Source organism: Centroberyx affinis, unplaced genomic scaffold (assembly GCF_046629955.1).
Source record: "Centroberyx affinis isolate AG114_WGS23_722 - 3 ecotype Tasmania unplaced genomic scaffold, CSIRO-AGI_Caff_v1 ptg003599l_1, whole genome shotgun sequence".
NCBI classification, from domain to species: domain Eukaryota; kingdom Metazoa; phylum Chordata; class Actinopteri; order Beryciformes; family Berycidae; genus Centroberyx; species Centroberyx affinis.
In genome coordinates, this window is record NW_027281519.1 from 298,912 (window position 1) to 311,766 (window position 12,855).

Below are 12,855 nucleotides of genomic sequence, written 5' to 3' on the forward strand. Positions count from 1 at the left end.
GAAAGTGAAAATGTTCTTCCAAAGTGATTCCAAATCATTCTGAGTTACAATGTCAGACCCCTCATTATCTCAAAGCATCTTTCAATTTGTGTTCTGTATTGACAGAAATGTTTAGCCGGAGACAGCTGGCATCACCTGTATCTGGGACATGACACCATGTCACAGGTGAAACGTGATTACGTGTGTCACGCTTCGCAAACTGTTCTGATGTATGTCCCCTCTGCCACCCTGCCATGCAACCATGTCACCTTTAACCAATAAGCCACGGTTCACAGATTCCTGAGAGGTCACTTCTATTATAAGGCGACCACTGACCTGGCACCTCACACACACACCACACACACACCACCACACACACAGTATACAGAGAAGCCTAGCATCGTCTAGCTCAGGTTAACATGGTAATTCGAGGCCTCTCCTTTGAAGACCTTGACTCTGGTGGAAAAATTCTACACAACTGGGGCATTTTCTCACTGGTGCAGCTAAAATAGTTTATTTAAAGATGATCCCTTTCCAGACATAAGTGACCCAGCTGTTGCAGTTAGCACTCTGCGGGGCAAGGAGAGTGTGCACAGGGAGACTTCAGGGAGACCAGGCTGTTGAAGTGCAGAGCCGCTTTCTCTTACACTAAACATTTGTGTGAAATAAACAATACAATGAAGGACAAGCTGAGCGCTTGCCGTGGCAACTGCCTCTTGTAGATGCAGCCCTCCGGTCCAGACGTGTACAGGCTGACGAAGGGGAAGGCACTCACATTTATTGTATGACTTTAGCCAAAGCACCTCATTATATTTGCAAACATTGTAACTCTCCAATTTGCTTTGAATCAAATTGAAAAGTTAAAAAGAGATCAAGTTTTAATAGTTGTTTTTTTTTTGTTTCTTCAGAATTAGTGGCAGCTGTATGTTTTGGCATCTATGCACATGCCTGTTACAATGACTAATTAACATGTCATAGTGATGGGAAAAAGTGCCAGTCCATTACGAGAATTTTTGGAATGATTGTCTTCCTGGCAATTATAAAGTTTAACTGCAAAACGTGTCTTGTGGTTAGCCATGAAATTAGTGTTTTACGCTCCTCATTATCCTCCAGCCCTGAAGTCTTATTTCGACATCCCATCTAGGTGCAAACCTTCCAGCAAAACTGGTAATAAAACTTTAAATGGGCTGTGGTTGTCTTTTATGAGGATGTGGTGTGGAGGTATGTCTATGTTTTGTGGATAATGAAACAATTATGCTTTTTTTTTTTATCTCACTGCCCTGCCATTTGGTCCAAAGAGGGGCAAAGTCAGAGTGGCTGTTTGTGAATTAAATGTGTAAGAACAATGGACAGGCTGCAACTAAAAACATCAAAGTATTAAAATAAAACTCTTGCAATGTAATTTCATGAATAATTCATACTTCCAATTCTTAACAATTGTTTATTCTGGATTTTCCTCCATGTAGAAATGTTTTGTACACATTTACAATGCTCATTTGAGACAAACTAGTGTGAGTTTTCCAAACAAACTATAGACACCTGATAGCTCCTGTAGATCTACAGCATATATCAATCACTGACTACCTTACATTTACACTTCTAATGCCAGGAGGCATTAGCATAACTAGATATGTTTCAGCTCGGACAACACGGAGGGAACAGTCATGGTTTCAGCTTTTCAGTATTTATAAAGTGGAAAATTATACCATAAATACATTAACAACATCATGAAATGCTACAAAAAGAATACAAAAGAAAAAAGTGGAGATATATCAATCCTTTTAAATGTTCAGCTGCTGGGCGCACAGGTCTGCTGCTGGGAATCTACTTTCATGTTCCTCTAACAATAGAGACCCAGGGCAATGTGCGGTGGAAACGTCCAGCATCAGTGGCCCGTGCCTGTCCAGAAAGCTCTCTGTGCTTCACCCTGATACGGCAGGGCTGAGGGACCCACCGGCTGCAAGGGGGAGGGGTGGAGGTGTGTGTGTGTGGGGAGGTGGGGGGGGGTCATACCCATACAGCCCTGGCCTAGAATAGGTCTTCACACCCTGGCTAAAAATAACAGAGAGAGGGAGAGAGTGTCTGTGCTCACATACACACTTGCTGTGCGCAGGGCAAAGAAAGCAGCACACCTTCTATAAGGGGATTTGTGTGTGTGTGTATGTGTGTGTGTGTGTGTAGTGGGGGTGGGGACAGAACTCAGTACATTGCATCCTCGTATATGTCCGTCCGCAGGCAGAAGAGGATCCCTCCGCCTAACATGAAGATGGTGGCTCCCCAGCCGAGGCCGTAGCCCCAGTTGAACTCGTGGTAGGTCTGCAGAACTGTTCCGTCAATGAACTTGATGGGGTAGAGGACCAGAGCGCAGGCCTGCAGCACCACTACAACCAAACAGAATCAAGCATCAGACTCCACAGAGAACATAGCGCTCTATTTCTTGCTGATGCTTACTTGCAAATTTAAAGTCATACATCAATGTTACTGTTGTGCAAACCTACACATTTACCAGCTAAGGCCGGTGTTACACAGTGAAACTGTTCGCGCAACTTGGCTGCGTTGGTGAGTTGCGAGTTGCATGAGGTTCATGCAACTTTACTGTTACACGATGCATTTAAAATACAATCAAAACTACACGCAACAACACGGTTTACAATAGTTTAAATGGTTGAAAGGGGGGTAAGTCATGTTTTACAACAGCAAACATTATTTTGTATTGACAAAATAGTAAAGTTAAAAAGTAAGTAATTCAGCATATTAAATCTCTTCACTGTGGAGTAATTTTAACATAACGTAAACTATGTCCAACTTGATGCAACCAGGTTGCCTGCAACAGCAGGGGGTGATACACTCTGATGAAATTCAGTTGCATACAACCAATTTGTGTGAAAATGTAACGGCAGCCTAATTTATTATTGTATAGGCAGAAATGTGGATGTGGATGTTATGACAAGAGGCTGAAGGATAAGAGAGAGTAGGACGATGTTTTTCAATGTCTGGGGTGGGAACCAAAGGGGTCACCAAACTATTAAGAAAATGGTTATATAAATATATATCTTCCTAGTCAGTGTTTCAGCTGGAGATGTCATCAGCATGATCCACCGCAAAGATTTTCCATGAGCATATACCCACTAGAAAAGGAATAATGATGAGAATTTAGACTAGTTTTACTGGTGACTGTAAATAAATAACTTAAAAATAGGGATATGGCAAAACAGGCACATGTAATTATAGACTGGTTTCCATGCTCTCTGGTTGAGGATTGTACTTTTTAAATTTACTGTCACCCTTTAGCACCATAGTGTTTTGTTTTTTTCACTGGTGGCAGAATTTATTACTCTACCATTAATCATCCCGATGTGCGTGTGCACTCAGTTACAAACATGAATCAGACAACAACAAAAAAACAACATATCGCTGTTGTCATGTGAAAACCTTATAACTCCAATTTTGGTGATTTTCATGTTTTGTAACTTCACTTGAATGATTACACGTTCCTCTATGGGTTGATTGTACGACCCCTTGGGCTGATGAAAACCTTTCAAAACCCCACTGGATAAACTCAAAAATGCATGGTAGTTCTTAAAAGGTTTAGCCTAGATATGAGGGTTTCACCTGACAGCAACGATATTAAGTAAACTGATGAATTAGATTACTCTTGATGTTTTTGGATTGTATTACAGTTCTATTAAGTCTGACATCAAAGCTTTTCAGAAAAACAATCTTTGTATGATGACGCTTCCTGCTCAGTGGAAAATAAAGACCCTGTCACTGTTTTGAAATGTCCTGTCTTTTGTCCCTGACATTGACTGTTCCTAAAACCATTCATTGTTTCTGTGAATTTCCTCACCCCAAATTAAAGTCTATGAAGTTTCTCTCTTCGGTGAATTGTGAAATATTGTCTAACAAACATCATTGCTATTTTGACCTTGACACCACAGAAGAACAATAACTTTAACACTTCCATCATACTGAATCTTTTATCTCTCTGCAATCCATCGAAAGACCATGAACTCCCAGTGGTAAATGCGTTGGCGTCAGTGCGAGCGTATGTGAGTGTAATCAAAGGCACAGTGTGCTCTATTCACACACACACACACACACACACACACACCAGTGGCTACAGTTCCTTTTTGCCTGTTAAATGCGCATGCCGGTGGAGCGACTCACGCAGAAGGGACCTTGTGTAATTGACTCAGACTCCACCTTTCCTTCCTACAGGACAAGGCGGTGGGTGTGCAGGAGGGACGACATCAGCCCAAGAATGTGGCTGTGTTGATGGAGCCCAGACTGAGCTAGCTGGCTGCTGAGGTCATATTTCTGGCCAGAAAATAAATACCGCACTCTCAGCCACACAGCCGCTCTTGCCAAGGGGCATTTAACAAGAGTCCCACCCCTCCGCCGCTGCTCTGCCGAGGACTATCTGGCTATAAGGAGACCTTATTCTCGCAAGGCTCTTAAAGCAATTACACACAGGAAAGGATAACACTGCATTTCCCACGTTCCCCAAGCACACACTGCTCCTTTGTGACTGATGCTTTCACTGACGGACAGAACAAGACAAAAATCGCTCATATCACAAACACTGGAGAGGCCCAGATACCTGTGTCCCGTTCCTTGAAAATGTCTGAATTGTTATGACGTTTAATAGAAAAAAAAAGCTGAATCCTGAGTTCAGTCTGCGGGCATGACATAAAAAAACAATGCCAGAGACGGAGAAAGGGTATCTGAAGTGAACTGCGTAACAGGACTGTCTGTTCCTTATATAATCCAATTTTATTTTGGAAACTCTGGAAAAGTAGAAGCCACAAGTTAAGTAAGGGTAAGTGGTTAGTGCTCCATCACTGTTTTAAAAGCACACAGTGTAAGCTCTGGCTATCAGTCAGTAATTACAAAGTCTATATATAGGGGGCTCTGTCTTTGTCTCCTGGCTGCCAAAATCATTTTAATTATATGCTTTATGGATTTATGGATAGATTGTCCCTCGCCTGTGTAATTTCAGGACTTTCACACAAAGCAAGCAGGAGAAGCCCAGTTCAAGTATAAGGCAGGGTTGGGTGATGAGGAGTCTGTGGGAGAAGGTTTTTTTTTAGTTTTTTTTTTACTGTGACCTCTCTCTAAGTCTGCAAATATCTGTGGCTGCTTTTTCTTGGCACAAGTGCTGGTTTTCTGAGGCTCACAGCAGACTCCACACCACAGAAAGAGTGAGCTCAACTGAAATGGTTCGCTCTGCCCCCTTCTTTCCTTCTCCATCCTCATATTTGATCTGAGCGCTGGAACAAAAGAGGCCTGTCTGTATGGAAATGGTTTTGGAGAACGCACCATGCGCCATCTTTCTGTTTCCATACGCATGTGAGCATGGTATATATAGCCTATGTATAAACGAGCTGCAGGAGGTGGTAAAAGGCATTCGATAGATATTTATCTCATCGCATGGGGTGGCGAATCGCAGATGCTTTGAGTACTTGGTGTGTGAGGGAGATAAGAGATGAGAGAGAGAGAGAGAGAGAGAGAGAGAGAGACTGTAGAACCAGCAGCTCAGTCTGTTCCAGATGTACTCACCTTTCCTTTTCCCTTTACATCTATTTACTCTTTCAAAAGTTATTCTCTTTCCAATATTGCTATGAACTGAATTGAATTGCAAAACTGAACTGAACTAGTAATGTTATTGAACTGCTTTTGATTATATTGTTGTTATGATTGTTGATATTCGTTAGATTACTGTTTATTCATTATTTATTATTAGTCAATGTTGCAATGTTACCCCATTTGAAATACTGTACTGCTTTGGCAACATAGGTTTTTCTTTCCTGCCATGGCAATAAAGCATATTTGAATTTGAATTTGAAAGAGAGAGAGTGAGGGAGAGAGAGAGAGAGAGAGAGAGAGAGAGAGAGAGAGAGAGAGAGAGAGAGAGAGAGAGAGAGAGAGAGAGAGAGAGAGAGAGAGCCTTACCTGCAGTGAAGAGGAACACAGCCACTGTGCGATAGTGCCGTCTCTGCGTTCCCTTGCACAGGGAGATGAAGGCCACCAGAAAGGCCACCAGTGTCACCACAGCTCCGGCCAGCAGCAGCACCAGGGTGGCGATCTGCCAGTCTGCAGGACAGGAGGCACATACAGGTTACAGCGGAGCGTCCTGACAAAAGCCCGATTCTGAATTGAACCGCTGTGTGGACAAACACCAAACAAGAGCTAATCCCACAGGGGGAAAGGTGTGAAGCAAAGGGGGTTCAGGCATGAGAGCGGAGCAGCATCTGAATTACAAGTATCAGGATAACAGTAATCCGATTACAAACTCCGTAACCGTAGATCAGTTACAGGAACAGTAAAAAATACAGTAATCAGGTTAGATATTTCAAATTTACCTGGATTACTCTTTGGAGGGTAATAGTTTGTTTTATTGTGAGCTTGTAGAAACAAATATGATTTTACACATCTTGAATTAATAGTTGATAACTGTTGTAGATGATAATATTCTAACCAGAGCCTGGATATTGGAAGACACTGTCAACTTTAATTCATTCCATGGATTTTGGAAGCAAAGTAATCCAAAAGTAACTGAACGCCCTCCCATACCCACAGGCACGGTCCAATTCATATTTCCTGATTTTATTTTTGTTTAATATCTTTTCCTCTTGTTTGTATATATTTTCCTTACATTTCCGTGGTTTTCTGTAGTATTTTGTTCAATGCTTTGCTAATGCCTTGCTTGTTTAGTATATTTGCTGTTATTTTTTTGGCGACATCTTTGGTACTAAGAAAAATAGATCTGGATCTCAATCAAACATTGTGGCCAGCACTGTAACGTCTTTTTCCTTGGATTTTCTGTTGATGAGGTTTCTGTAGGTGGCGTCTGGTGATGCCAACTACCCAGTTCTTCTATTTATTCCAAACAAACCGCAGTTGCTGCTGCTGGAAATGTAAAACGCATCACTTCCTGCGCATCAGAGCATTTTTTCCTTGGAAAAACCTACACAACACCAGGTGTTTACAGCAGCAAAATTCAAAGCTTTCTTGAACTGGAAATAGGTGGTGATACAAAGTAGCCAAACGGGAATTTATTCAGATTATTACTTTATCCATTGTGTCATCTTCCTTTTGTCTTCCTTTCCTGGCTACAATGTGTTTTCCCTCTCTGATGCCCCAGATGTCAGAAGAATGCCTATCCTCAAAAGACCGGACTCAAAAGGATCCCCCATTCACTTGATGAAGCTAATGAGCTCACAACACAATGCAGGGTGGGTGTGTCTCTCTCCAAGCTCCTGATTCATTTGTCCTCAGGATGGTAAAAAAGGGACATTTCCCCAAGACACATCTGAACTCTATTTGCTCCAACCTTCAGTGCAGTGTAGCCTATTCTCAAGGAAAGTTATTTTTTTCTACCGTGTTAAGTCCATTACGTATGTGGTTTTTGTATATTAATAATAATTTTTGTTTTGAGTGAAATTCCTAAAAAGCTCTGTTCTCTCTCCAAAGAACATAAAACAGAGTACTCCCATAAAAACTTTATTTTTCCAAGAGTATCTGTCACTGAGGCTGCAGGTCATTTTCATAATTTCATCAAACTGTATTTCACTCTGCATGGAATAAATGTCCTCCAGATTATGTCACTCCGAGGATTCATTCAAATTCAAGCATTTTGGGATAGGTGTGAAAACATGTGCATAATAAATCAGCGGTGTCTTTTGGTGAATTGCCCCTTTAACCTCGACACACCCCTCCACTGTTGTTCTAATGAGCTGTGCAGACACTGAACAGCGACAAGCCCGCCTCCTATTCAGCCCAACACATTCCACTATATCAGAGACCGAGCAATCACACCAACACAAGGGTTTCCTTAAATTTTCTGTAGCTGTGTGTGTGTGTGGTGGGGGGATTGCAGAGATCTGAGTTCACTCCCAGTCCAATAACAATTTTGTTCCTTTGGAGAGTTATGCATCGTGACAAACAGACTTCACTGACTATGTTTCATGTATTTTGTTTATTTTGAGCAACCAGTAATGACAAATGCTGAATTATATTTGATTTATTGATTTATTTAATCTGTTGGCCACATTGGCTGATGGATTCCAAAATTCACCATCTGTTTTCACTATTTTATCAGTCAAATATGATTTTTAGTAGAAATGAAGCTCCAGTTAATAACTAATCACCTGTCAAAGTGACTGGAGGAGCAGGCAAACTTACCAGCCACTGGCCAAATGTTGGTAAATGTTATGTTACTTTCCCACCCTGCCTGGCGGGGGGCAGCAGTTGCTGAATGAATATCTGCTTGACAAAGGGCAGCGCAGTGGGCCCAGGCCTGCAGAGAGGGATGCTGGGACAGATACTGAAGATCTCTTAAACTACTGTCACATGGAGACTAGTTTGTTCCTGCAAACCCAATCAAAGCAGCCTAATTATTGGAGTGATCTCACTATTTCCCATGTGCCACGGAGTTCATGTGGGTAACTGTTTACAGCATGTGAAGGAGTAGATGGAATATATTATCTTTTTTGTCATGAACAGTTGTGTCTCCCTCTTCTTTTATACTAATTGGTATCCTGTAAAGCATGATGGTGCTGTTGCCACCAAACTGACACTGAATCAACCTAGATTCAATGTTACAGCGTCAATGGAATAAACACTGAAATATTACATTGCCTCACCATCTATTTGTTAATTTGTCTAACACTGTTGTTCCATTAAAAATGCAATGAAGCAGACTGTGAGCCGTACATCAGTGTCTTTACCATAGTGACACCACCTCTGGTATGAATGGGGAAATTTGTTAGTACAGAACACTCTGCATGCCTCAGCTACTGGACAAAGACCAGTAATTGCTACCAAAACAAACTCTGCTTGGGAGAGAAGATGATCTCCAGAGCCACCAGTCTGGGTGCTTGTATCATTGTACCGACGACAGAGTAGATGTTTCTCGGTTTCTCATTACAGTAAGATCATGATATTTTTTCCAAGTATGGAACGTGCATACTTTACACCGAATACCAGACCCTGACCACAAGCCACTGACAAAAACAGCAATGGGCATTTGAGGGAACTGTGAATAGAATTATGTGAACTGAACTGGTGCTTTGTCAAATATTTGTGGTGACATGCCAGTGTAAAACTATGTCAACTGCATCTCCACATCTTACTGGTTAAGACTTACTAAAGTTGGCATGGTGTTCTGTGGAAAAGCAGGGATGATTGTAATAACAGTGTAATTACATTGACATACTACAGCAGGCTTATACTACATTATGCATACCATATAGTAATAGCCTACTACAGTACACCTCATGCTTTTTCCCACAAAAAGGAATTTACTACATTATACAACAGTAATAAACGTAAAAAATACTATAGTAAAAGGACACTATAATAACTTAAGCATAGTACTACACCACAGCATTTTCTACTGCAGTATGAACACACTGCACACTAGAAAAACGCCTACAGTTAAATACTACAGTGGTTTTCACTACTTTATTCGTATGTGGTGATTCTCCCTCTGTCAACAAAACATCCTACCCCGCTGGGCTGAAAGTTAAACTACACAATACACACAAATAAATAAATAAAAACAGCATTATTCTTACCAGATGTCAGGGTGGAAAAGCAGCTCCACTGAGGCTCCTGTGTGGGATGCCGAGCCTCGGATCTGGAGCAGGACTCCCACAGGGACAGGGAGAAGTGCTCGGCGGTGACCCAGGCCGGGCTGAGCAGAGCCACGACGTCCAGACACAGAGCCAGAAACACACACAGCAGGGCGATCAGCTTGAACGGCCGGAACACGTACACCTCGTTCACAGACATCTTTCCCCCTGTCAGGCTGTCCGACGAACTGCTGGGTTTTAATAACTCACTCTGCGCTAACTGCAAGGTCCGTTAGTACGTCTTCCTAACCCACCATATCGTAGCCCGCCGCTGCTTCGGTTCTGTCAAGCTAGTGACGCTAAACGTGAGGTCATCCGGTTCGAAATGGTCCGTTTTTCAAAATAACGGCCCGTGCCTTGCTAGAATGTTTTCAGAGCTAGCCTACCAAGTAAGTAGCAAGTGAAGAAAAATTATTTGAAAACAATTTTTCCCCCTATCACTTCTCTCTTACATGTTGCAGGGTCACAGGAAATTTGCCTTATTTTTAGTTAGACTATTTGGTGATCCAGGACATGAAGCTTATTCAATTGTTGCAGTAATTGTAAATCACTCTGAATAAGAGTGTCAGCTAAATGCCTAAAATGTAAAATGTAAACAGTGAAAAGTAACGTTAGTAGCCTAACTTGAAATATTTCCCCCCAAATCCCCTTTTCATATATTTGATGCTGCGAAGAAGGTTATTTACTGCCAAAAGTTCAAAAAGAAGGACTAGAACAAACAAACAAACAAAAAAAATCCATAACAAATTACTTGATGGATGGATCAGAATCAATATTTACAGTTTTGCTTATTTTTGCCCAAATCAGTAGCCTATCAGCTTGATACAGTTTTTTTTGGTTGCTACATAGGCCTAGCCTATATGGCACTGCCAAGAATTCAAACACAAGAAACAAGCCACTAAACATACAAACCACTTGGATGGACCTCTAATATAAGAGAAATTAGTTTTTAAAACTCACTGCCACATTTAAATTATAAAGTAAATTATTAAATTATAAATGAGATAATTCAATTATTAATAAATCCTGCTTTTGTGGAGTATGTGAGCTCTAACTGAGGGCCCTATTCAACCCTCCACATAAGACTACAGTAAGCTCTGGAAAAAAGGCTCAAACACAACACCTATAGTCATAAACTATAAACAGAGAGGCGAGTATGAGGACATAAAAGCATAAGGTCCTATTGAATGAAGAAATACAATTCATAAAAGTAATGCATTTTGAAATTACTTTTGATTAATTGTTGTTGTGCTGTACACCCCAATACTTGGATGCAACATTGTTTTCCCCAAAGGTGTCAATTTCAGAGCTTTTATTTTGAAGGCAAAATCACTAAACCGGAAGCTATATTTCTGCTGGTCCCTGCTGGACGCAGTGGCATCTTTTCGGAGGGTCAGAAAGTTGAGGTTAATGAAAGAGAAGAGTTTCCAAGAGGGGGAAAACGTCAACAAAGGTGTTGACACGCGCAAAGCATCATGGTTAGCCGAGACCGTTGATCTAATTGCAGAGAGAATATAATTTATTTTCAATTAAATAGGCTACATAGCCTTCATACATAGGCTACATGAATAAATACATATTATTATTATTATTATTATTATTATAGCACAGGGTACATAATGTAATTTTAAGAGGACCTTAAAGAAAAGACCTGCTTATCATTTTCACAGCGTTGTTAGTGGAAGATAGGATAGTATTTACATTTTGTTGAATATCCTCATAAAATATTAAGAATAAGGTATTTTGTATGTGTAAATTTACATTTATGAATGTAAAATGTATCCATTAATAGAATTAATCAAATGTATCTGTTCCTCTTTGCTTCGATCATACTCAAAGAAACCAAAAACAATATTTTTCCACGATGGGACAAATTTTTCACTGATATGGTCAAAAATGAATCCACAAATGTTCCTGCAAAAGGGGAGAGAGATTCTGATAGACGCAACCAGAGCTTTTCTGGATATTGAACATGTAAGAGGACAAAATCATGAGAATTATATAAATATTTATAGATAAGTCAAGTCAAGTTTATTTCTATAGCCCTTGATCACAAAGCATGTCTCAAATGACTTTGCAGAGAACGAGCCTACCATGATCTAATCACAAAACAAAATGATGCAATACATTATGCAACAAAATAAAATGTGTAAAAAACAAGTGGCGCACATAATATAAATACAGGAATAAAAGTAGATTTGAATAGACTTTGTAATAAGTTAATATTCCAGCAGGTGGCAGAAATGTGACATTTTGGATGACAATTGCCATGACACAACAACAACTACTACTCTATTTTTCGTATTACTACTACCACCACAGCTGCAACTAATAGGCCTACTTGTAGAAGTAATAGCAGATGACATTTTATGGGCAGCAGTAGTAGAAGCACCAGCAGCAGCAGCAGCAGCAGTAGCAGATTACATTTTATGGACATATTGATCAAGAAACACACTAAAACCCAATGCTTGCTGAAAATTGCCGTCAAATCCTAACAGTGGCAAGTTCTTGGTCCTTTCTGTTAATCCTGTTTTCTTGGCTTTTTCACAGAGCCAGTGTGTGTAGGCTGACAGCAGATATATATTTACCTTCTTTTGGAAATAACCCCTTGATCCATGCACAAGTATTAATAACATTTTATATCTCCATGGAACAGCTAATGAATTAAAAGCAAATACATGATAAATGTCCAAAATGAAATGACAGGTATTAAATTAGACTAGATTAGTCTACAATAGAGACTACAATACAGCCTAATCTCTCAGAGGCTGTTCATTGGCTGTCCATGTATCTTGTGTGAAATATTTCCATCTTCTGGTGAGCTAAATAACTGCAGGTTATGAACTCTATTTAGGGACAGGACTTTCTAATAATCACATACTATACACACAGTCACTGTCAGGTGAAAACCTCATAACTCCAGTTTTGGTGATTTTAATGTTTTAACTTCAGCTGAAGGATCACATGCTTCGCTATGGGTTGAGAAAATTCTATGACCCTTGGGTTTATGAAACCTTTTCAAAACCAGTAAGATAAACTGAAAAATGCTTGGTCGTCAAGCTAAATCCGCGCTGTTTTTCTTAATTTTAACATTTTGGAAATACAAGGTATCTACAGAGGCATAGAATTGCAGTCCAAAACCACCAGTGACCCTCCTGCTGTCAAGTCAGAGAGCACTGAACTGCGGGTAACTCAGACCCTGGTCTACAAACACTGCAGTCTTGAGGGACATCCAGCTATA

The 12,855-nt window shown here is 40.5% G+C and overlaps 1 protein-coding gene across 1 annotated transcript; it reads right to left on the minus strand.

The window, feature by feature from the left end:
• Positions 1 to 1,430: 1,430 nt before the first annotated feature.
• LOC139661736 (transmembrane protein 47-like) lies at positions 1,431 to 9,875 on the minus strand. Its single transcript, XM_071540299.1, has 3 exons — positions 9,558 to 9,875; positions 5,932 to 6,072; positions 1,431 to 2,360 (listed from the first exon to the last, which is right to left on the minus strand). The coding sequence occupies exons 1-3, from the start codon at positions 9,772 to 9,774 to the stop codon at positions 2,179 to 2,181; spliced, it is 540 nt and encodes a 179-aa protein (XP_071396400.1). The 5' UTR covers positions 9,775 to 9,875; the 3' UTR covers positions 1,431 to 2,178.
• Between the last annotated feature and the right edge of the window lie 2,980 nt (positions 9,876 to 12,855).